This window comes from Myotis lucifugus, unplaced genomic scaffold (genome assembly GCF_000147115.1).
Source record: "Myotis lucifugus unplaced genomic scaffold, Myoluc2.0 scaffold_27, whole genome shotgun sequence".
Lineage (NCBI taxonomy): Eukaryota > Metazoa > Chordata > Mammalia > Chiroptera > Vespertilionidae > Myotis > Myotis lucifugus.
The window spans coordinates 4,051,184-4,077,245 of record NW_005871075.1 but is presented as its reverse complement, the minus strand read 5'-3'; the positions used below and the strand labels follow the sequence as shown (position 1 = coordinate 4,077,245).

The following is a 26,062-nucleotide window of genomic DNA, read 5'->3' as shown; positions in this document are numbered from 1 at the left end:
GAAAATCAGTTCCTTTGTAAAAAGAGCTCAAAGTAAATATTTGCAAATAAACTTTTAAAATAAGTTATAGCTGTAAATACAGCCATCTTATAAGTTTCCCTTCTTTTGCGTCTATTTACCAACTTTAATAATTTCAGCAACCCAAATAGTAATTTTAATTTCAGTTTTTCTACTCCATAATGTGTTTTTTTAGCATGTGTAACAGGCCACATGCTAACAAACTTTAAGGGTTCATAAAATTAAAATTTATGATTCCTACACGGTTATACTTAAGTCAGATATACAAGATTGGAATAAATAACTTCAACCTAGAATCTGATTTAAATACCACAAAAGAAGAAAAAAAGACCAAAAAGAAAAAAAAAGATTTTAACTCATGTAACTTTTGACTATTAGACTATATGTAGCAAAGAGTGAAATATAAAATATTTTTGCCTTACCAGTGTAGTGCACTGGTTGAGCATCGACCTGTGAAGCAGGAGATCATGGTTTGATTCCCAGTCACAGCACATGCCCAGGGTTGCGGCTTGATCCCCAGTAGGGGGGCATTCAGGAGTCAGCGATCAAAGATTCTCTCTCAATATTGATGTTTCTATCTCTCTCTCCCTTTCCCTTCCTCTCTAAAATAAATTTAAAAATATACATATACATATACATATATATATACACGTATACATATATAATGTGTGTGTGTATATATATATATATATAATATTTTTCACCTCAAAAGAAGTTATCCAGAAGTAAAATTCACTAAACAAGATATACATCAGGATTATGAATAGGAAGTACTCAGACTCATTTAATTCAGATCAAAAGACATTTTGGAGGGAACAAATCCTTCCTGTACAATATAACTTGTATCTCATTAACCTTACAAACATCCTTTCAGCTTCACCACTTATCCCATAAACCTTCTTGGCAGTTCCCATTTTCTATTTCTCTAAAAAAATTTATTTAGCCTCTTAATTTTCAAGTGTCATGTCAAACCCCTTAGTTCACTCTAATTCCATAATCACCATCGAAAAGAACCCACAATAATAATTTTCTTCCTCTCATTAGTCAAAAATCACCATGTAATGATGCAAAATTGAGAAATTAAAAGTAAAACAATCCATTCGAAATAATATACTTAAGATATATGGTTGCCCTAACCGGTTTGGCTTAGTGGATAGAGCGTCGGCCTTTGGACTGAAGGGCCCCAGGTTCGATTCCGGTTAAGGGCATGTACCTTGGTTGCGGGCACATTCCCAGTCGGGGGTGTGCAGGAGGCAGCTGATCGATGTTTCTCTCTCGTCGATGTTTCTGACTCTCTGTCCCTCTCCCTTCCTCTCTGTGGAAGATCAATGGAATATATTTTTTTTAAAAAAGATATATGGTTTTATGTAGTACGAAGACCACATAACTGCTCATTCTGATTGACCTCTGGCACTTGAGACAAGAAATTAGAATGAGTAACAGAAACTTAAAATACTTAAAGTCTGCATCTGTTTTGAATAGATGTGGGAGTAAATAAAAGTGACCGAAATTATATGATTATGAATGTTTTCTGTGAAACAGTACAAAATTGATGTTGCCAGAAAGCGAGTAAAAAATCTTCAACTGACAACAAATAGCTTATGTAATTTGGAAAAATCTTAAGGTTGAATTGTAACTATAGGGAACACAACAACAGAAAATGTTTTCATGCATATACACATTACGTAACAAATAAGCAAACCCCAAGTCAGTACAATACATCAATGACTGATAAATGATATTTGGATATATAAAGAAAGAGAAGGAAAAGATAAAATGTTGACTGCCGTTGATGAAAAAGCACTTCAACAATTTACACAAAATGATACTAAACAGTTTTTTTAAAAAGATGTCCTAAGAAAACCAAGCCACAATAAGTTAGTGTTTTCCATAATACATGCTGAATTATTTGATCCCATATCTATACACTGTTACTGTCTTAATTCCTAAATGTTGTGACAGCATATTTAATCATTGAGGTACATTAGTTTACATCTTTTATAGGTACTCTACGAGGGTTAATTTTTCTTTTCCAGTTTTTCATCTTCTTCACCTACTCCCAAGAAAATCAAAGGAAACATTCCTAGAATGCAGCCAATAGTCACCCCAACAGCTTTGCCCTAAGGAAACAAAACAAAACATTTTTGAAAGTTATTTTATTGCTGTAAGAGGAATCCTTGCTTAAGTATCTATGATAAACAATTACTATCCTATATAATAAAAGCCTAATATGCTAAGTGTCCGGTCGTCTGGTGACCAGTTGACTGTTCAACCAATCAAAGTGTAATATGCTAATGATATGCTAAGACGGCTCAACTGCTCACTATGACGTGCACTGATCACCGGGGGGCAGTCAACTAGTCGACCAGTCGCTATGATGTGCACTGACCACCAGGGGGCAGATGCTCCAACTGGTAGGTTAGCTTGCTTCTTGGGTCTGGCCGATGGGGACTGAGCGAGATGGGCCGGGCATGCCCTGGAGCCCTCCTGCGGTCCCTCCCCGCCCCCGATCATGCACTGGTGGGGTCCCTTGGCCTGGCCTCTGCCCTCTCGCAAACCAGGACCCCTTGGGGATGTCAGAGAGCCTGTTTCAGCCTGATCCCACAGGCCACTCCCCTCGGGAGGGCGCCAGATGCAAGGCTCATGGCTGGCAAGTGCTGCTACTACAACTCGAGCCTCTCCCGATCAGGACTGATTGGGCGCGAGCCCGTGGCAGCTGCAGTGGGGCCGGGATGAGCAGGAGTGGCAGGTAGGAGCTGCAGGCAGCATTGGACTGCAGGTTTTGGCCCAATCCCCGCAGGCCACCCCAAGGGACCCCACCTGTGCATGAATTCGTGCACCAGGCCTCTAGTGTACTATAAAATTCAACTGTGACTGCATGTCTTTTGATCATAATAACCGAAATATAAAAATATGCTACAAAAATATTCTAGAAGAAATGATATTTAAAGTTCAAAGCAACCAGGAAATTTTTCTTTTATCAAATTGCCATAAAAATAACATCAAAGAATATTCAAGTAGAAAACAGTCAGTGAGTTCCAACACGATTTTCTCAATGGGGCAATATGGTCAGTAGGGCAGAGGAGGAGGAAAGAAATGAGCCAAACCAGCTAGAGCCAACCAGCTAGGGCCATATTTTTCCATCATAATAGTTATATATATATATTACTAGAGGCCCGGTGCACGGATTTGTGCACCGGTGGAGTCCCTTGGCCTGGTCTGCGGGGATAGGACCAAACCTGGATCTCTCACGTCCTCCAGGGTGTCCCAGATTGCGAGAGGGCACAGGCAAGGCCGAGAGACCCCACTGGTGCATGATGGGGGCCGGGGAGGGACTGTGGGAGGGTCCAGGGTGTATCTGGCCTATCTCGCCCAGTCCCAATCGGCCAGACCCCAGCAGCAAGCTAACCTACTGGTTGGAGCATCTGCCTCCTGGTGGTCAGTGCATGTCATAGTGACTGGTCAAATGGTCGAACGAATGGTCGGACACTTAGCATATTAGGCTTTTATTATATAGGATTATCGGGTCTTATAATAATATTAGGCCCTATAGTTAATTATACTGGAGCTAACCGAAGACTTGAGTATATCTGTAATATTATGCAAGAAGATATTTTCAGAGTTTCAAACAACCAAATTACAAATAAGGCTTTAAAATACAACGTATGTCAGTTAGAAACTACATGTGTACTGGCATATATTCTATTCTAGGTAAATTTCAGAGTTAGCATATGTTATAACTAGATGGCTGATCACTAACTTCAACCACTACAGGCTGTTTATAACCAAATGTTATGTTACAGAATAGAAGATTTGACCCTAAGACATACCAAGCGGAGTCAACAACTGAGGAACAGAATCCATATGCTTATGGGGTTTTATCAATAAACATACAAACAAGTACATATATGACAGTTTGGTGTGTGACGTGCTTTTGTTACAGAAGGGGGGAAATGGACCTGCTCATAATATAGAAAGAAAACAATTATAAATTATGTCAGAAGAGAAGGCCCCAGGAAATAATCTTATCTTGATCCCAACTGTTATGTTAAAATGTTAAGCCAAATTCCTAGAATGTTAGAATATCCTTACTCCTCAACAACTCTGGCTGATTGATATTAGCTAACTAATCTCACTTCAATTGATCTACAAATTGCAGGATATGGACACACACACACACACACACACACATAATTTTTTATGCAGCGACAGGTCTAAGGTAGAGCCTGAGAATTTGCATATCTAATCAGTTCCCAGTAATGTTGATCCTGCTGGTCCTGGCATCGCACTCAGAGAACCACTGCCCAATGCAATCCCCTTCTCACCTGGCTTTCACCGTCGCCAACGTTTTCAGTGAGGGCTGCGGTGACCCTCCGATTTAGTATTGCAATCTGTCTCCATTTTAGCACTCCCAACCTCTTTTACTCTGCTTAGCTTTCCTTTTTTTCTTTAATTTCCCATAACACTGTGAACTTCTAATATTCTAACTATTTAACTTCTCAAGTTTTTAAAATTGTTTCTTTCTCCTCACGCTGCTAGAACTTAAGATCCACCAGAAAAGAAAAAAAAAGATCTTGTTTTATTAACCAATAATATCCAAAGCTCCTAGGTCTGTGCCCTGCATATAATAGGTTAACAGTAAATATTTGTTGAATTAATGGATGAATGATTACACCCACCATCTCTAATTCAATCCTCTCCAACTCTTGACCTTTAATCCAAATGCCTACTCGGTATCACTGCTTGAGTGTTCTACTAACTTCTCAAATTCAGCGTGTCCAAAATAGAACTCATTCTCTTCCCTTACAAAAGTTGTTCTTCCTCCTCTTCTTAATTGGTAACACTGATCCATCCAGTTTCCTTCCTATTTAAAATAGCACTCCACCACCTAGGTATGGGGTTCAAGCTCTTTTGCACAGTTTATACATCTACAGAAAAATGCCTTTCCTGTCTGATCCATTCTTACATCTCCCATGTTGTTTTCCATTATTGCTTCGATGTACAACTACCACATCGCACAACCCAGCAATTACTAATCTCTTGTATTTTTGTTAACACACCCTGTTTTTATCATGCTTTTCTACTTGTTAGTCAATATACTTGGAATTCTCTTATTCACTTAGTAAATGTCTCACCAATAATTTTTAAAAATCAGCTTAGATCTAATAATCACCAAGAAATCTCCCCATGAAAAGAAACTTTTCCCCACAAAGTATTAATTCTTGTACTTGTGCTATTCCTATATCTAGTTTATAATTCCATTACTGCATATGTCACAATAAATGATAATTTGTTTAAATGTCTGGTTCTCTACCTAAACAATCCTCAAAACAACTATATTCATTTTATGTCTAGCACACAACTGATACCTTAACACTTGGAGTGCGGGAAACGAGTTAAGTCGGCTCGCGTGAATTGCGCGTACTCCGCGGGAGCCGTCTTTAACTCGGTTCATATAGATTTGCGGTGGAGTGCGGGAAACGTGTAAACTCGGGCCGATTGTAACTGCGTATTACCAAATATTTGTTTGTAATCCACCCTTTTGGTGGATGGAACAAAACCAAAAGACAGAGCCATCTTATATTTTGGCGGGAAATTCACCCGCACTCCAATTAAGATTAACTGAATCATATGAAGAATTTTTAAAAATGAAGTACACCTACAAAATATGAAGTTAATAAAAAAAAATTACTCTCCCTCTGAAAACTGCCAAGCCTTGGACAATTTGTGTTAAAACCTTCACTCAAATCAATTTTAGTCTCAAATTTCTCAAGGGACTGAACTTGCTCTGGCTACCCAAATTCATTTTCATAAGCCACGTAATGTACTTACCAAATGTGTACTAACACGCGTTTGCCACATGTCAACCTGCTTTGGTGTGAGATCAGGAATTGATAGTCCTAACCTGGCAGCCAAAGCTTCGACGTAGCCTGCAAGTCTTCAAAAAAGACACGAGGACAGAATATAAGTTGTTAAAGTCCTCAGGTAGTAAAAAACAAATTAATACAAAGAGAAACAAGATAGTTTTATACCTGTAATTAACTGGCACTCTAGAAATGGTGTCAACATTTTCATAAACATTTTTGTGTATAAATTTTTATTGTGTATAAATATATCCAGTTTAAAACTATTTTCATATTACTATATTTAATACATAGGTAAAGTAATTGACTTAGCAAACTTATTCTCTACCATTACTTTTAAAAGATTAATTCAAGGTATAGAAATGTTTTACAACAATTTCAATTTATGCACTTATTCTACATTCCAAGTAAAGCACTTTAACATATGATATAAATTAATAACTATCATCAGAAAGCAAAAATTTCCAAATTTACCAGATAGATATAATAAGAAAAACAGCCTAGAATTTTCATAACAATTTCAAGTATTTATCAATTCTAGTTCACCTTCACTTATTGGATACTATCTTACTTTATGAACTGTAAGGAAAAAATGCCAATTAAACTATGCATACCATTGATTATGGGATGGATCCCAATGTCAGGTATGTTAAATCTAAAAAACTGTGCATCTAAGAATGGATAAAATGTGGTGTTTGTTATTTAATGATATTTTTAAAAGGCAAAGAAGAAATAGTTCTTTAAAGTCTCCCAACAAAATCTTTATCGCTAACAAAAAATAATTGTTTTATGATGCAATCTAAAATGAAGCAGCCTTACAATGTATTAGATCATTTAGTTCTATTAAATATAGAAAGCTATCACAGCAGCTGTAATACCATTACTAACCTTAGTATTGGAAACCGGGAAAGGTAATGTTTGAAGGATGATATCATTATGGATTTATCCCAGAAATTCCAGGAATGTAAAATTTTTGCCTTGGCCCCAAAGCAAAGAAACTCTGTTTTTAATGGTAGCTTTGGCCCCAACTGCAGCACAAAAGTCTAACATGTAGAGTCAGACCAATTATAAAGCTGCCTTTGCCTAGAGACTATAGGGCTAAGTAGACTTCTATTAGCCCCAAATCCAAATTCCAAAACTTACCACTCCCATGAACCAAGGAAGGAAGAAACAAAACCAAAGACTGAGTATGAGAGTATGCGTGTCACTATAATTAATGCCAACTTAGCCTAATTGATACTTCCCAAGCTTCCCCAGGCTCAGGAGGCAGCCCAGCCCATTTGCCACTGGGAAGTAAGAGTGTAAAAGTAGAAAGAGAGAAAACTGGTCTTTTCTAAGTAGACAGTTTGTTTCATCATTCCTGCCACAGGGAGTAAAGAAAGCAAACACATGTATGCTTTGGCCATTATTCCTTTAGAAAGTTCCTCTCTCTAGAGAAAACATGCCCAGTCAGTAGCCTCACCTTTGAGCCACATCTCTTATTTTGGGGCTTAGTGGGAGGAGGCTGGGGTGGAATAATGGTAGGGGTTCTTACTTTTAATCCTGTCTCGGCCTTGGAAATGTCTATAAAATACATACATATAAATAATTAACTCTGCTTCATTATGATAGCTTCAGAAAAATTTGTGTATATGTCAGAATTTCTTGAGAAGATTATTAAACACAAATGTCAAGGCCCCATCCCAAGAAACACTCACTATGTATGACTGGGGTGTGACCAGGCATCAGTAGTCGATGCGCACCTAAGATTTAGTACTACTGATTTAGAAATTTTAAAATTTAGCTCTAAACGACACAAATAAATGTCTTTTTTTTTTTTAGCCCTCTCAATTAAGGAGAATGGAGAAGAGAAAGAGAGCAAATACGTAAAGACATGCACAAATGAATAAATGTATGGACCTACCCAAGACCAGCTAAATCTGACACAAGATTTCCCAAAGCAGCAGCTAAAAAAAGTGAAAAATGGACAAGTAAATTGTCACGTGGAAGTCATAAAAAGCATTAGAATACATCACTCTAATTAACAAAGCACTGGTCTGGAAGCGTTACCACATTTCTCAAACTAAAACAACTATATCCAAAGTAACTCATTGAATAGCTCGGAATTTCAAGATTTCATAATAGAGCACAATTCTTTTGAGATTATAGTATTCTATAATCTTCATCACGGAGCAGGGTTTTTTTTTCTGTTGTGGCAGCCAGTTTCCATTTTAGGTTCAATATTCAAACACGTGTGCAACATTTTGTAGTTGTAACTTTCAGATAATGTTTGATAAAGGGAATTTGGATATTTGGGGAAAAGTAAAGCCATATGTACAACTCCAAAATTCCAGGAAATCAAGGAGAAGAAATGTCTCTTACATTAATTCATCGACTTATGTGCTCTATACAACACACAGAACACAGAACTATCCCCAGATTTCACCATCACGAAGAATACAGTGTTAATTGAGGGGAAAGTAGAAGATAGTACCAAATTAAATTTTCCATCTTGTATTTCCTTCTTTGATTTTTCTACCCAACTTGAGAATAAATAATTTAATAGAGAAAAGGGATAGAAAGGTTTCAGGGTGACCAGTAATTAAAAGAAAAACTTTTTATTAACATAGTCAATGTAGTAGATTATTGTTACCCATCAACTAACATACTGTACCTAAAATTTCTCAGAAAAACGTAGTATTATGTACACAAAATTAAGAATTAGCCGAAACTGGTTTGGCTCAGTGGATAGAGCGTTGGCCTGCGGACTGGAAGGTCCCAGGTTCGATTCCGGTCGAGGGCACGTGCCTGGGTTGCGGGCACATCCCCAGTAGGGAGTGTGCAGGAGGCAGCTGATCGATGTCTCTCTCTCATCGATGTTTCTAACTCTCTATCTCTCTCCCTTCCTCTCTGTAAAAAATCAATAAAATATATTTACAAAAAAAAAAAGAATTAAAGGAATAGGATTTAGGAGATAAACTAGTAGACATTTCAATGAGTAAATGCATTCAAATAAATTATCCCCTTCTATACTTAACCTACTGAAATGTTTTTAAATATACAGATAATAGAATATTATTATTATTAAATACCTGCCATAGTTGAAATTCCCAAAATAATTCCAATAGACATTTCAATATGGGTTCCCTGAAAAAAGATTACAAAGAAATTAATCTTAAAATATTAAAGCTCTGCTGACTATAAAAGAATAGCAAAGCATTAATAAAAACAGATAAAGTAGTCAAACATGTTATTGCAGCAAAGTTATAAAAATATGCAGTAATATGCATATATAATGCAGTAATTCACTTAATTACTAAGGATATGCAATATGCAGAAATAATATCAATATTTCTTCATTAAAATTAGGCTTTCAGAAAAACAAAAAATACCAACACAGATACAATACAATTCATCATTAAGAATCTAAGATTTATATTTTCTTATCACAGAGAAAGGTGCTCTAAAGCTCTTTGAGCACAAAGTCGATAAACTCACCTAAATTTTAAATTCTGAATGCTACATCTATACTATTGTTATTTATCCTATAAAAGATTGAAAAGCCAGACTAAACCGGTATCTAGGAACCCAAAATATCATAAACTTCAAAAATTACCCTTATAACACTTAGTTCTTTAGCCATTAAGTGCTGGGACTGATTCATTTATAAGTAACAACAACATTTGATACAATAGAGCTAAAGCAAAAATGAGGCTCTATTGTATTTCCACCGCATTTATTTATTGAGAGAGTTTAAGACTTTCCACATCTCACTCCTCTGAAGAAAAGAGGAGCTCATATTTTTATTTCTACTTTAAAGAGAAGGAACTGAAGTGACGAAGATGAAACTATTCTCATGGGTTATTACATAGACTAAATTAGAAATCCTAGAACCTGTCATGCTAGCTCAGTTCCAGTCCTTGGACAACGCTGCCATAAATGGACATACTTTTCAAAAGCCCTCTTGAATACTAAGAATGCTTGAACATTTAAAAAATCTCCATGATGTTTGTGGAGAAAAGAGAATGCCCTATGTGGTATGTAGAAATACTGCGTTAATCAATTATTTCTAAAACTGAAGAGAAGCTGCGTTAAGCTTTCCTCAGTTTTCTTTCCCCGAGGCCTTTTGGTCCCACCTCTTTAAAATCAGTTCTTATAGACTATGGCCCAGACAGCCTGATGCACAACAGTCTCCTAGGAACTTAAAATTACAAGGTTGTAAAGGTACCCAAAGAAAGAGATTTCCGAAGAAGGAAAACGAGAACCGGCACAAAGAAAAAAGGTGTGTCTCTTTATATATGGATACAAACAGCAACAACAACACTGGGGCTTTGATATAGAAGAGACGCACCTGACAGTTACGGAGCATGGAAAATAAATACAGCATCGTTAACAGCAGTGCGTCACTAGGAATGACCCAAGAAGAATCTGTTTGCAATGCAGTACATGTATTTAACAAGTATTTAAGTGTGTAATCGTTTGATTAAATTTAAGGAACCTGAAGGTCCTTCTAACAGCATAAAAAGCCTCATATAAAGTCAGTCAGTTTGAAGGCAACAGACTATCCATGCCTTTACTTTTTTCCCGTAGTTACATCAACATAGTTTCCTGTTAGCAGGTGAGTTGGAAATCATAAACAAATTTAATACTAGTTGTCTTACAGGTTATACGTGGTTCATCACCTGAATATAATTAATCTACTCTAGAATTCTAATAAATGTTATACTAGTTAAATTGCCAGAAAAATAATCCCCAAATCCACTAGGTTACAAAAGCAACCCCAATAACATAAAAATAGAATAAAGAGCTTTAAAACCAGAAGCTTAGTATGATTAGCAGTCAACAATAAAGGTCAAATCTATTACAAGAAGTTACATACAAATTTGTTTTTATTAGTACAACTAGGGCAGCAGCAGCCCAGAGAGTACACCTAACCGGAAGAAGAAAATATCAAATGTCTATGGCATGATAGAAAAGCAGAATCAAATATCTTAATATCGTAAAACAGACAGAGCTGTCCACAACGTTAGGAGGCAATCAGTGTTTTTTTTAAAAAGTAAAAAAATTCTTATGGAGGTAGGTGGGAGCCGGGTGGAGGGGGACAGTGAGGGAAAAGAGGGGGGACATCTGTAGTTACTCTCAACAATAAAGATACATTAAAAATATTTTATGATAATAACGATCACTGTTTCCCTTTGCATAGATCCTAGAGTTATATTATTTATGTATATTAATCTCAGCAGTGTACTACAAAGCCTCTTTGGAAAACTTCACTGTCCCTGAATTAGTTTGCAATTATCACAGGAAGCTATTTTTTGCCACACCTATTACTCTCAATCAGGTATTGAAGTCAGTGATTTAAATATTTATTTTAGTATTATACAAGTGATAACCTGGTGATTAAGTCCCTGAAAGTGGATTTCAATGTAAACTAGAAAAACAAATAATACTAAATTACTGAGCCATCTGGGGCCTGCAAAAATAAGTCACTCTCACTTATACTACTAATGAGATGCAGGCCTGAGTCACACTGAATCGTGAACATTAGTACAGTAATTTGACTCTAGAATGTGGGTGTTTTGTTTTGTTGGTAGCTCTATTTAAACACAGATATGTTACTTTAAATATTTATATCGAAGAAATAATAAGATCTTTGGTGAAGGTCTTATTCAGGATCTAAAAAGCTACTCAATTTTCCTATTCTGATCTCCCTTAGCCCCTTAATGCAAAATATATCATCTCAACATGTCCCTGTAGCGAGATTAGTCTTTCAGCATTTGAATATCTAAGGTCTGCCCTACTGAGGTGGAAAAATTATTATTAAGATGTCAGTAGGGGGGCAAGTAGCTGTTAATAAAAAGAATCTAAAAGATTGAGTCATGTAAAATTGAAAGAAATATTTGCCACAGAGAAACTTTAATTCAGACAATCTATTCAAGAAACACATCGAGTCTTATCTATATATATAAAAGCCTAATACGCAAATTGTCCCTTGCTGAGTTCAACTGGGAGTTCGATCACTCACTATGACGTGCACTGACCACCAGGGGGTGGTGCGGAGCGAAGGGAGGCCCTGGCCGGCAGCCGGAAGGCCCAGATGGGCCCTGATCGCTGGCCAGGCCTAGGGACCCTACCCATGCATGAATTTCCTGCACCGGGCCTCTAGTAGCTTATAAATTCATCATAACGAGGTTTTTATACAATTATATTTGACTTACATTAACTATTTAAATAATCTAACCAACTCAGATTTTAGTAATTTCAGAAAAGACAGTGTAGCTCTAAATGGCTGTCTCACATTCATAGATATATAAATTGGCCAATTTGATTCTTATGTACATATTAGGAAAATGTTGAAATCAGTAAAAAAAACTAGCATTTTGAAATCACATTTTAGAAGCTTTTGCCAGAATACTCTGCGAAGGAATTATCCAATGGGTGTTATCACCTTCAAGTTGTGTGCACGTTAGAGTATCTTCTGTGACTATTTACGAAACAGGATACTTTCTGCTGTGTGAACCCTGTTAGTTCCCCAACCAGGGGGATGGCTAGACTTTTTGGATATCTCATTTCCATGAATCTGGACATAAAATGAGACTATATAGCAAAAGAAAAACAAAACAAAAACATTCTTGAATGAACCAATTTTAGATATTTTCTAAGCAAATTTTGTAATCTACACAATGTAAATTATCCTTTTATCCCGATTTTGAAACCAAATATTCTATTTATGTCTACATGGAGTAGGACATGTGACCTCCAAAACACCAAAAAAAGAAGCAAAAACAAACCTTGTATCTCTCATATGTATTTTCCTCACATTCAATAATCCAAAAATCGTTACTTTTTTTAAAGCCTCCTACATAAAGCTAGAATTTATAGATTTTAATTAAAGTTAAAGTCAGTGAAGAGAAGTGAATAGAGCACTTGGGTAGTTTCAAAATAGTTGCATTTTAATCATGGTGTTATTTCTGACTTTAGAATCTGAACCCAATACTGATATCCATTAACAAAAGGTGTCACATAACTGCAAAAAGGTAAATCGGCCATTCCTGACACTAACTTTTAAAGAACACCCTTACATTAAAATGACCACGGCAAAGGAAAATTCTTTTTTACCCATTACAATGGAACAAAGACAGAAGGGATATATATTCACAGTGCTCTGAATTGAAATTTATAACATCGTCCAGTTAAATGGATAGATAGATTATATCAAAACATCCTTTAAAACAGCGGTTCTCAACCTGTGGGTCGTGACCCCTTTGGGGGTCAAACGACCCTTTCACAGGGGTCGCCTAAGACCATCGGAAAACACACATATAATTACATATTGCTTTTGTGATTAATCACTATGCTTTAATTATGTTCAATTTGTAACAATGAAAATACATCCTGCATATCAGATATTTACATTACGATTCATAACAGTAGCAAAATGACAGTTATGAAGTAGCAACGAAAATAATTTTATGGTTGGGGGTCATCACAACATGAGGAACTGTATTAAAGGGTCGCGGCATTAGGAAGATTGAGAACCACTGCTTTAAAACATTTTTTGGTCATGGCCGTATGCTCAATGGTTAGAGTGTCAGCCCTTGAACCAAAGGGTCTTGGGGGCTCGATTCTGATCAAGGGCAGGTACCTGAGTTTCAGGTTGCCTGCCCCGGGTGGGGTGCCTGCTGGAGGCAACCAGCTTATGTGGCTCTCTCACATTGATGTTTCTCTCTCTGTCTCCTCTCCTCCCCCTTCCACTCTCTCTAAAAAATATATCAATGGAAAAAATATCCTCCAGTGAGGAATAACCATAAATAAATAAATAAACAAACAAACAAACCACAACATTTTTGCATGGGAAAATTAAATAAGGAACTAATCAAATAACATACATGTGATGTAAACTGCTGATACAATTAAAGAACATAAGAAAATTTTACATACATTTTTCTTTAATATGAATGTTGAAACCAGAACAGAATAATATACTCAATCAATGTGTTTGTTATTGTCAATGCTTTACCAAAAGTCATGATTAACATACATGATGCTTTAAAATTGAGCTAGACTAGAGCCTAATTAACATAAAACATAGTAAAAAAAAAAGCTTCATTTATTATGTTAATTAAAACTTTACAGCTACAATATGCAAATTATTAGAAAAATTTAGACCGCATAAATTTCTTTATTAGCTCAAAATAGAAGGGGTAAGAGAAAGAACTTACTGCAACAATCATAATTGCATTATCCAAAAAGCCAAACCCTACGAAAGGTATCGCATTGTGGATGAATACTGAAAAACATCAAAAACAGAAAAATATATTTTAAGATTTCTATAATTTTAAAATGACAAAAATAGACCATATGATTAAAGTCTCCTCAGTAAGCTTTGGAATTTGCTTGCCATTCCCCATAGCCAGAAGATTCTTCTACTCCTACTGTAAGTTTAGCTACTTAGTAGAAGCTATACTGAGACAAATAAAAAACAAAATAAAAAATCCGTAACTTGTAAAAACAATCGTGTTAGGCTTTTGTGTTTTCTTACTGGCAGCACATACAAATTATATATAGTTAACAGCAGAACAAATAAGTAAATACATATTATGAATATCATGTTTTTTCCTGTTTAATTGATATTGACATTAATCTGTTTCTCTCTTATACCTAAAGACTGATATCATAAAATTGATCTCCACATTAGAAATAATAAAAACATTCCCTGAATCAAAGTTTAGGGAAGCTGTTTGGTCACTTTTAAATAATTGTTTTAAACAAATGTTAGGAAAACGTGATTATTTCATCTATATTAGACATTTACATTCAGAAATCTTTTTCTCCTTCACAATACTTCAGTATCCCTGAATGCTTTCACAAACTATAATAAAACCATCCTATTTAAATCAAAATGTAACTTGGCCTCCTCCTACCAAAGGCACACTTACCTCATCTATCTAGTACACGATCTGAATAACCTGAGATAATAGAGGTGTAACGAGGAAGAACTAATACCTATATGTTTTTGATACATTTAGCCTCATTTTTCTAGTTCTAGATGGTAACATATTTAAGCAATAATAGATATGGTCAACAATATTAGAAATGTCTTAAACCGAGTTTATACATTTTTTGCTGTGGCATAATAAATAGGACAACTCACTCTGTCTAGAAAGATTTAATGTACTGACTCTTGTACTATCAATAAATGATATAGTTATTTCAAGTCCAAGATACAGATGCACAATATTTAACAATTATAGAGCCTTTACCGTATCTCAGCTGTTCTGGGGTGGGTGGCGCAGCTTCCAATTTTTCTAAATGGGAAGAAGAGGGTGTGGGGCAAGAATTAGTTACGATGGCATGGTCTCTTTTTTTATTACAATGAAGAAAACACCAGCAGATTTACAAAGCTAGGAAAATATCAGAGTTTATTCATAAATTATCTTTCGGTTAGTGGACCTAAATTAGCCATACAGAAGATGTTACTTGGTATGGATTAAATACAAGGTTGGAAAACAAAACTGAGCGTTAGTTACAAGCCTGTCATGGAGTCTATAACCCTGAATAAATCATTTGCTTTTTGTTTTTTAAGTCCTTGCATCTATGTAACAAGCCTGTTTACATTCATTGCAGTTTTCAAAATTTCAAAAATAGCCCTGGATCATGTGGCTCAGTTGGTTGAGCGTTGTCCTGTGCACCAAAAGGTTCAGCTCTGGTCAGACAGAGCACATGCCCAGGTTGCGGGCTCAATCCAGATAGGGGCCCCAGTAGGGGTGCGTGTGAGAGACAGCAGATTGATGTTTCTCTCTCACATCAATGTTTCCCTCTCTCTCTCCCTCTCCCTTTCTCTAAAAATCAATAAAAACATTTTTTTTAAATTTCAAAAATATAGCTACCCTTCTTAAAGATGGTAATCCTAGGTAACTTAAGAAATTTACATGCAAGTGAGCACTGATACTGGAAAAAAGAATGTTCAGCCCTAGCGGGTTTGGCTCAGTGGATAGAGCATGGCCTGCAGACTGAAGGGCCCCGGGGTTCGATTCTGTCAAGAGCACATGCCTGGGTTTCAGGCTCCATCCCCATTAGGGGGCATGCAGGAGGCAGCCGATCAATGACTCTCTCATCATTGATGTTTCTGTCTCTCTCTATCCTCTCCCTTCCTCCCTGAAATCAATAAAAATAAAAATATTAAAGAAAAAGAATGTTCAAATAGGTCCAAATATCCTTTAAAAATAGTAAAATAATATTTTAAAGCAATATATTACAAACAATGATTGTGTCCTGTTCTTTAATCTCCCTTGATGATATACTAAATATTTTGAGTTTTGAAACCTATACTACCAGGTAATATAGAATATCCTACACAATAAAAAAAGGAGGATGTTATTCAACAAGTAACAATATACTATTTATAATATATGTCATAATAAACACACAAAGTTTTCCCAAGTATATGTCAAAGTAAATATCTTCAAGTGACATCATTAAATCTAAAAATTAACAATAATTACAAAAAAAGCAAGCTATCAAATCTTGTAATAATAACTATCTTGCCCTAACCGGTTTGGCTCAGTGGATAGAGCGTCGGCCTGAGGACTGAAGGGTCCCAGGTTCGATTCCGGTCAAGGGCATGTACTTTGGTTGCAGGCACATCCCCAGTAGTGGTGTGCAGGAGGCAGCTGATTGATGTTTCTCTCTCATTGATGTTTCTAACTCTCTATTCCTCTCCCTTCTTCTCTGTGAAAAATCAATAAAATATATTTTAAAAAAACAAACCATCTTACGCCCAGCTGGTGTGGCTCAGTGGTTGAGTGTCGACTTATGAACCAGGAGGTCCATGGTTCAATTCCCAGTCAGACTCAATCCCCAGTGGGGGACATGCAGAAGGTAGTCGATCAATGATTCTCTCTCATCATTGATGTTTCTATTTCTCTCTCCCTCTCCCTTCCTCTCTGAAATCAGTAAAAGTATATATTTAAAAAAATAATAATAATAACCACCTCACCATTTATATAAGCACAAGAATAGGCTATGGTAAAATGGCAGATAAGTCTACCTTCTTCGTCCTCATCCAACCCCACAGAATTAATCAATAACCTATAGAGAAGAACCCACACCATGTATTACTCTGCTCTACGATTTAATACAACCAGATTTTCCAATGAAACACATTACAAACTGGATATACACTTTCTAAAATATTTATTTATAATCTATGACAATGTGAGAACTAAATAAATCTTTATATATAAGCTATATAAAAATGTATGGTTCATATTTGTGAATGCTATTTTATTTAAAAATTATAATACCATCTGGCTTTATAATAAGAAACACACTAAAACCTAGAGTTTAATCAATTATTGTATTATTCATAAAGTTCTAAGAATTCAACTTTAAGGTTCTTGCCCTCTTTTAGAAGGGTTAAGAAATAAAGATATACTAATCTTTGTAGAGTTTTACATTTGATTAAAATATTTTCTCTATACTTTGACTTGAGCTATTATTTCAAAATTTACCTTTAAGGTATGCAAATAGTTTTCCAATTTTTAAAAAGGAATGCAGACTACCACTGTAGTCCACAGAGTTTTCTGGTGAAGTAGATAGAACTATTTGCTGGCTGCATTACTCTACCCATCACTCCAGGTTGGACACTGCGTGAGGTCCTTGTCAGTGAACTAGAACATCTTGAAACATCTAAAAATTCATCCAGCAGGACCTTCCCAGTAGCTAAGAGTATATAGTGTCCTTGCTTTTACTTCTTCAAATTCCCTACATACTGACCAAAATATTTAAAATATTTTACAACTCCTAAGGTTTAGGACCAGGTGAATGTATAATGTGCAGCAGTAGAAAGAAAAAAAGCAAATAATATATATAGTATCCTAGTCTTTCTGACTACACAAGAGGATTAAAAAATTAAAGGTAATAAAAAATAATCTTTTTAAAGAAATATAAAGTAAAGGAGATAGAGCAGAAAGAAAACCACTGGCACGGAGTTGAATGTAAAATCAAATCACAGATTCTGCCTCCTGCTTCACAAAGAACCAAAGGAATAATAAGAGGAAATATGAAAGGAACATTTCCTAGAAAGTGGAAATTTTCTGCAAAATATAAACTTTATGGAAAGTAGCCATCAAAAATTTTAATTATAATTTGATTATTTTGAGGACTTTGACACTGTAAGTTATCTTCTTTACTATATTAACTGAATCAAAACAAAATATATATCAGAAGTAAAAAACATTAGATGTAACAACGGAACTCAACCTTGAAAATAAACCCAAGGTGCCATCAAAATATACCGGTTTTAAAATGCAATGGCTGCTAATACAACCTCCCTGAAAATAGTCACAATAAACGCTAGAAGTTTTATTTCCCTACATAGGTATCTTAACCTTAGGAATTTCCTTCTGACATAGGTAAACTATCTACACTTACACTGGAAATGTATTCTAATCTAAAGTCAGCAGCAGACTTTGCGGTCAGAAAAACCAATTCTTTCCATTACGGTGTGTGTGTTATATACATCATAATTTCTCTATTCTTTTCCTGAATATTTTTAAATAATATGACATTAAGATTGTACTTCACCACACACCATATTTTCCAACTATTTTTACCTAAAAAATTCTGGTCCTATTTCTAACACTGGCTGAATAACCTTCTATCAAACCAATCCTTCTGCCTAGAACAACTCTAAAGTATAAATTAAAATACAATATAAACAAATAACCAACCAAAAGCGTTAAAAAATGACCAAAAATAGGTTGATTCTGGAAAGAAATCAACACTTGGAATTCTGGAGGAATGGTATTAAATGAATTGCCTGTTTGTTGCAGCTTTGGGCCTAAGGGCACGCCTCAATCCACAACCTGTAGGACAACTCAAATGCTAATATGTTCAGACTTTCTGGTCTGAAGAAGCAGTGAACATGGTACAAAGTAACAAAAGCCACCAGAAAGTAAGAGGTGAATCCTGGAAAAAAACAGAGTCGGAATGGAGGAGTCCTAAATTCTATATACCAGTACATTCAGTTCAAATATATGGCTGATCCATGAGCCACACACACGTGGCAGGGAAAACCCCCAAAATCCTAGCTAAGGGTAAAATAACTAAAGATTTAAACTGCAGCCCAAGAGTTTGTAGTTTAAGCCGAACCATTAATGGCCTGCTACAACAAATGTTAAAAATCTATATTTTAAAAAATAAAACAGAATCCAGAGTCTCTGTTAACATAATAATCACAGCAATGACTAGGGTACAATTCAAAATTACTTCATGAAGAAACAGGAAAACATGACTCAGTCTCAGGAAAAACAATAGATGGAGACCAATCGAAAGTAATTCAAGTATTAGAAGTAGCAGACGAAACTACACTCAAAATTATACTGAAGGCGTAAATGAAAATATGCTCGAATAGAAATTATAAAAAACAGAACCCAATTAAAGTTTGAGAACTGAAAAATACATTTTCTGAAATTTTAAAATTAATTGAAAAGGCTTAAAATCCAAAGGGAGGTGACAGAAGAAAAAGTTAGTGAACATCAATATAAGATCACAAATCCAGGGAAAAATTCAAAATCATTTATAATAGACGCAGTAAATACCAAAGCAACTTCACCCTGAATGACATAAAAGGAACAGTTTAATGCACACACTAGTCCTTTAATTACAAAAAAACAAATACTCTTTAAGTGGCAATTATCTACTTTCTGACCTTTTGACCACCTAATAATATCTGCTCCAGGCCCCACCCTACCATTTTCTCAATAAAGTATAGGCGTAGACTTGGCCACACCAATCACTATTTGGCCTAATGAGAGATTTATTAAAAAGACAGAGATGAAGCTACCATGTTTAAGAAACAATTTGGGGGCTATATTCCTGAACATTATAAATAACTGCTTAGACTTTTAATAGAACCAAAAGTTCCAATGGATAAGGTAAAATTTATAATAAATATATAACATTAAAAAAATACAAACTTGAAGTACAAACCATGCTGTATGCAAAACAATTTAAGCAAATCATATTAAATGCCAAAAAGAAGACATGCACCCAAAGGAGGTTTATGAAGCTACACAGCAGTATTTTAAAATAAGTTAATATGGCTCAGAAACATAAAAACTGACATTCAAAACTGAAAAAACTCTTTAGAAACAGCAAGGAACTTAACTTTTTAACTTAGTAAATTTCAATCAACAGGTTTTGTCTTTTAAAATTAAGACTATAATTATAAAAGGATTTTTAAATTATTTTTAAAAATATATATGCTTTGGCTAAGACACCCCCCCCTCCCCCGTCTCCCAAAAAAGAATTTGAGTGTGATTTTGTAATTTTACTTAGCATTTAAAAGTTTCGTGCACATTATGGAGTAAAGAAATTTCTATGTAGGTCACATAATACTGTCATCTCATTAACCGTCTGGGGTACGTATCATGCGACCTGGGTCTTCATTGCAACCTAGACTGCAATCCAGTTTACTTAAGGGCAACTAACCAGTTCCCGGGCTGAGGCAGGCCCGGGTGTGACAGTTGAGAGAACAGGAGTTGCCCAGTAGTAATGATGAGGTGATAATGCCCAATGAACCATCATCTTTACTAACCTCATTAATACACTCACCTGTAATTGTTTACCTCTGGCTTAAGAAATAGTAAATACTAGGGGTATAACAATTTATTTCTCTTATAGCTGTCATTTCATAAAGTTTTTAAAGATAATCAAACATACTATTGATTAGTGGTTGCTTTTACGTGTCTAACTTGTGTACTTGGGATAATTATATACGCTACTTAATATACAGGGACTATATTCCTTCCCTTCCTTCATGCCAAAGGAAGACAAAAAGAATGATTACTATGTACAATGATATTCCTTTTAAAAAAGACAAAGATATTAAAACAGTACAACTTTTAAAAAACAGATCTTATAACTTTTTAGGTATAGAGATAGCACTATAATAAGTTTAGAAAATCATTTAATTATGGATGTTGTATTATATTATAGATGTAAAACTTAAAGTGAGTTAGGACAAATTAATAATTTGTCTTGGAATATTATAAATGGTAGATATATCTGTGGGTATAGTTACATAGAGTCCCAGAAGATATTCATTTAAAAATAAAATTGCTGCCGTAACCGGTTTGGCTCAGTGGCTAGAGTGTCGGCCTGCGGACTGAAGGGTCCCAGGTTCGATTCCGGTCAAGGGCATATACCTTGGCTGCGGGCACATCCCCAGTGGGGGGTGTGCAGGAGGCAGCTGATCGATGTTTCTCGCTCATCGATATTTCTAACTCTCTATCCCTCTCCCTTCCTCTCTGTAAAAAAATCAATAAAATATATTTAAAAAAAATAAAAAATAAAAATAAAATTGCTTTGCCCTACCTGTGGTCAGCAAACTGCAGCTCGCGAGCCACATGCGGCTCTTTGGCCCCTTGAGTGTGGCTCTTCCTAAGCCTTAGGAATACCCTAATTAAGTTAATAACAATGTACCTACCTATATAGTTTAAGTTTAAAAAATTTGGCTCTCAAAAGAAATTTCAATCGTTGTACTGTTGATATTTGGCTCTCTTGACTAATGAGTTTGCCGACGACTGCAGCCGGTTTGGTTCAGTGGATAGAGTGTTGGCCTGCGGACCAAAGGATCCTGGGTTCGATTCTGGTCAAGGGTATGTACCTTGGTTGCAGGCTCCTCCCCCGCCCGGGGCCCTGGTGTGGGCTAGTGCAGAAGGCAACCACCCAATGTGTTTCTCTCACATCGATGTTTCCCTCTGTCTTTCCCTCTCTCTTCTACTCTCCCTAAAAATTAATGGAAAAATATCCTTGGGGGAGGATTAACAAAAATAAATAAATAAATAAATAAATAAATTGTTTTATACTAGGAATGAGCAGAGATTTTTCAGTCAATACATTACCTTTTCCTCTTTAAATCATTCCCCAAATAAAAATCTTTTATAGAATGTGAGTAGTAAAAGGATTCTTAGAACCCACCTGCCAGTGGTTCTCAACTTGGGGTGGTTCGTCATCACCTTACAAGATGCTCAGAAATGCAGGGATATTTTGGATGTGATAATGACTGCGAAATGCTACTGGCATTAGGAATTCTAACTATCCTATAATGCACAAGAAAGTCCTTTATAATGAAGAATTATCCAGCCCAAATGCCAGCAGTATGCCCACTGAGAAATACTGACTTAATTCTCCACTTTGAAGATGCAGCCACTTAAGCCCAGAGATGTTAATGACTTACTCAAAGACACATAGCCAAGTCCAAAAGCTATATTCTCATTCTCCTCTTCTATTTTCCTTTCAAAAGTAAACTCTCAATAAAAATATAGAAGAACCAACAATCAATTGTGTATGAATATATGAAACACTGTCAGGATGTGAAACAGTTTATTGTATTAAATCATTGATTTAACCTGCATGTATTTTCCCATACAAACAACTGTAAGCCTACATTTGCCCACACCCCTATAAAGCCTAAGAAAACTAAGTTGTATTTACCCTTTATCCTTTTAAAATTTCAATTGGTCCACAAAATATTTCTGATTCCTTTTTATATACTGTGTTACTAGTATACTTCTTAGGCAATGTATCTATATTAAATAGTAATAAAAAATAAAATAGGAACAGATATTTATTTGTATACCTGCCTCCCTCCCCATCTCTCTCTATATATACACCTATCCCTCTCTCTGTTCCTCTCTCTGTTCCTCTCTCTCTCTCTCTCTCTCTCTCTCTCTCTCTCTCACACACACACACAAAATACAATTCTCCCAGTACCACCACCACTACAGAATGCAACATAAATTAGATATCAAGTTGTATAGAGACTGAATCTTAAAAAAAAAATGTTCATGAATGGCCTTAAAATGCAATTATATAAGCCTTTCAAATTATTTTATTTTTAAAATACATTTTTGTGAAGTTTAGTTACTTAAATACAGTTTCTCTTTACAATATTCTGAAGGTTTCCCTGTGTGGCCCTTTTTCCCTACTCATTCATCTTTGTTGCTCGTTATGTGTCCCTTGCCGGGGTTACTGCAACAATTTTTAAAATACACTATTTAAATATAATTAAATATAAGTGATTTTGTCTTTTGTTAAGGTCATAAGTTTAATCCTTCAGTTAATTAAACATGCAATTATTATTCTATCATATCCACAAAATCTAGGATTAGATAATAAAAAATACCTTGTAGGTAGTCCAAAACAATGATGCAAAAAAATTATCATTATAACTAAAGCATGCTATTTCAAACCAGCAAGAAGTCAAGAAGTTCTGTTAAATAGATGTTTGCTATCTGCAATAAACATCTAGTGAACAATCAATACTGTTAAGATGGTACTATACCAAAACTATCAGGGGTCTCTGCTGATGATACCTTCTTCGCCGTCTTCATAATGGCTACCTCAGGTTTGGGAAATCTGCATGCTAAAAATATTTAAAAATCAAAATGTATTCAAGCAATAAAGTCAATAAAATATGTATAAATAAAAGGGTATATGAAATTTTGAAATGAAGCATGCTTGAATATAGGCAGTTCTCACTTTGCACAGTTGTGTGGGACCATTAAAATGACAGTGCAGGCTGAAACTGCAAAATCTTAATAAGCAATGGAGAAAATTACAATTGTTCTGTGATCTTTAAAAAAAAAAAATTCCAAACATTGAAATCTCTCTCACAAGGAAAAAATAGTTTGGAATTACGTATGCTGGCGGATGTTAACTAGATTTATTGTAGTGATCATTTTGCAATATATACAAATATCTTGTATATCTGAAACTAATACAGTGTATGTCAATTATAGCACAATAAAAAAATTTAACAACTCGTCTACTGACAATTAGAAAGGAAAATTTGGAAATAATAAAACTAAAGTTTATGTAGTATGCCATCCTTTAAAATATTAGAAACACTGAATTAAAGTGTTTTATTATCTCTTTGTAAAGAAGATGATCCAAGGCAGCTTGTGTGCTAGCACTCATCATATCTCACAATGTGGAGCAAGCATCTTCTCTCTGCCTGGGTGAGTTGCCACACTCCTTTGTGAGTCTGGATTAGCTAATACATGGTATCCTTTGTAGTCTCAATGTCATAAAATAGCTCTGAGAGCTCCTTTAGTGTGAAGTTGGAACCAGAGTCACTTCCTCTGGAACATCTGCATCCTTTTCATCACAACCTCCTCATTTACGTCCAGAATAAGTGCGCCTTCTCCAGGCCCCTCTGGCTGCGTGTCTGGAGCGTCTCAAATGGCAGCAGTTCAACAGCGATGTCAACACCCCCTCATCTTGGAGGACCGCCTCAGCTGAAGAATGCCGCCGCACCCGCAGCCCTGCAGCCCTGCACCCTGCGCAGGCCAGTCCACACCCAAGAGCTCAATTTCACAGGCAGAGAGACTTCTCACCCAACTCAGGACAGCACGGAGGGGTCAGCCTATCTCTAGAAGCCTCCACCGGGTCAGCTAAGGCTTTCATGGACACTGTATTCCCCAACAAATGTCTTAAGCTCATCTTTGTCTCAGAGACTGCTTACCAAGGAACTTAACCTGTGACAGGGATGGTAAGGCTTCTTGTCAGCAGCATATTCTCAAGTGATTCGTGGGGAGGGGGGGATAGGGAGTGGAGGGGGAGCTTACTGCACTATACTTAAACCTTTTTCTATAAATTTGAGATTGTTTGAAATCTTAAGAAGTAATGTGAAGTGGGGAAAGCACAATTACACTAAAAAGTTCCCATTGTATACCTATAAAATCAGTATTAACAATTCACATTTTTTCTAATGTCTTTAAGAAGGCCCTTTGAGAAGAAGAAGAAAAAAGCTAGGATCATGTTTTTTAAACCATTAAGATCTTTCTCACACACAAACATAAAATCCTGCCCGCTCACCAAAGGCGCCACATCCCACATTATCACGCTCACATCTGTTTGCCTGTTCCCTGTCGCACGTCAAGCAGGCCTACGTTTATCTGCGTGACCTCGCCTCTTTCCCACCTTAAAACAAAAAGCAAGACCACCTGCTCTCACCTTGCTACTCGGGACAGGATCCCTGGACCTGTAACACTGAAACCACTGGACACTTGTTGGAAATGCAGAATCTGGGGCCCTGTCTCACACGTACGGAAACAGAATCTGGGTTTCCGTGAGATTCCCAGGTGATTTTCCATGTACTTTAGATTCTGTGAAGCAAGGTTCTAGTTTCTACTGTGGGGTGTAGAGAGCTACAAGAAGCACTGTCACCACCCTTACAGTGAAACAAAGTCAGACTAAATTCAAACGCATGACTTATTTCGAACCAAACCCATAAGAGAGCTGAAGTCACAGCGCAAACAACCTGGCCTGAACTAAGAGAGAGGCAGGCACCTGCAAGGACAGAGGGGACAGGGGACGTAGCACTTGCTTACTTGGGATCGATGCAACCGGACACCTTAAGGAGGGTACAGCTAGAACAGTAAGGGCGCAGGTGAAGGCAGCGTGCGGGCTGGGGGGACAGTGGGAAGGCACCGGCATACAGATAAATTGGGGGAGTCCGCACCTCCTTGCAGATTCTTTCACCAGAAATCCCACCAGACACGAAAAGTGATAAGAGAGAGAATGTTGAGAGAGTGTCCAATTTGGTGCAGGTCTCCAGGAGTGGAAAAGCAGTCGTGCAGAAGGGACATGAAATTCTACCTGGATCCTTTTTTCAATCTCTCCTATGAGTCAAAGGCTTTAGTCTGTCAGAAGGGCAAACATATTGTCAGGGAGGGTGACCAGTCCTCCAGTTTGCCAGGGACTAGCTCAGTTTTAGCACTGAAAATCCTATAGCCCGGGAAAAAAATGTATCCCTAGCTCTTGGGTATTTTAACTTGAAAAACGAAGTTCAAAACATCTTCTTGAGTTCATAAGCTTCTTACCAAAGAAAATGAAAAGATCTTACCTGCTAAATGGCCTGCATATTTTTACAAAATGCTGCTAAAAGGGGGTGTGATTTGCTTACCTGTGATATTTTTCTCTGATGAACTAGAAATCTACACAGGACTGTCTGTAAAAAAAATGAGTATGCTAGTAATAGGTAGTTAAAATAAGTTTAGACTTATGACCAATGAGTAAAGGAATACTCTCAGTAATACTCAAGCTACTATAGTAGTACTATCCAAAGTTCCCTTTAAACTGTAAGAGCCGAATCCTTCTTTATTGATACTCCCTCCTCAGCTGATTAC

The 26,062-nt window shown here is 36.2% G+C and overlaps 1 protein-coding gene across 1 annotated transcript in view; it reads right to left on the bottom strand.

The window, feature by feature from the left end:
- Positions 1-775: 775 nt before the first annotated feature.
- Positions 776-26,062, bottom strand: part of TMEM65 (transmembrane protein 65) — a 37,556-nt gene continuing 12,269 nt past the window's right edge. The window contains exons 2-7 of the mRNA XM_006086318.3: positions 15,125-15,169; positions 14,084-14,151; positions 8,954-9,008; positions 7,786-7,828; positions 5,851-5,956; positions 776-2,138 (exon numbers count right to left, since the gene is read on the bottom strand). Coding sequence (XP_006086380.1) covers positions 2,037-2,138; positions 5,851-5,956; positions 7,786-7,828; positions 8,954-9,008; positions 14,084-14,151; positions 15,125-15,169 — 419 coding nt within the window. The 3' untranslated portion in view covers positions 776-2,036. The remainder of the gene's footprint in view (positions 2,139-5,850; positions 5,957-7,785; positions 7,829-8,953; positions 9,009-14,083; positions 14,152-15,124; positions 15,170-26,062) is intronic.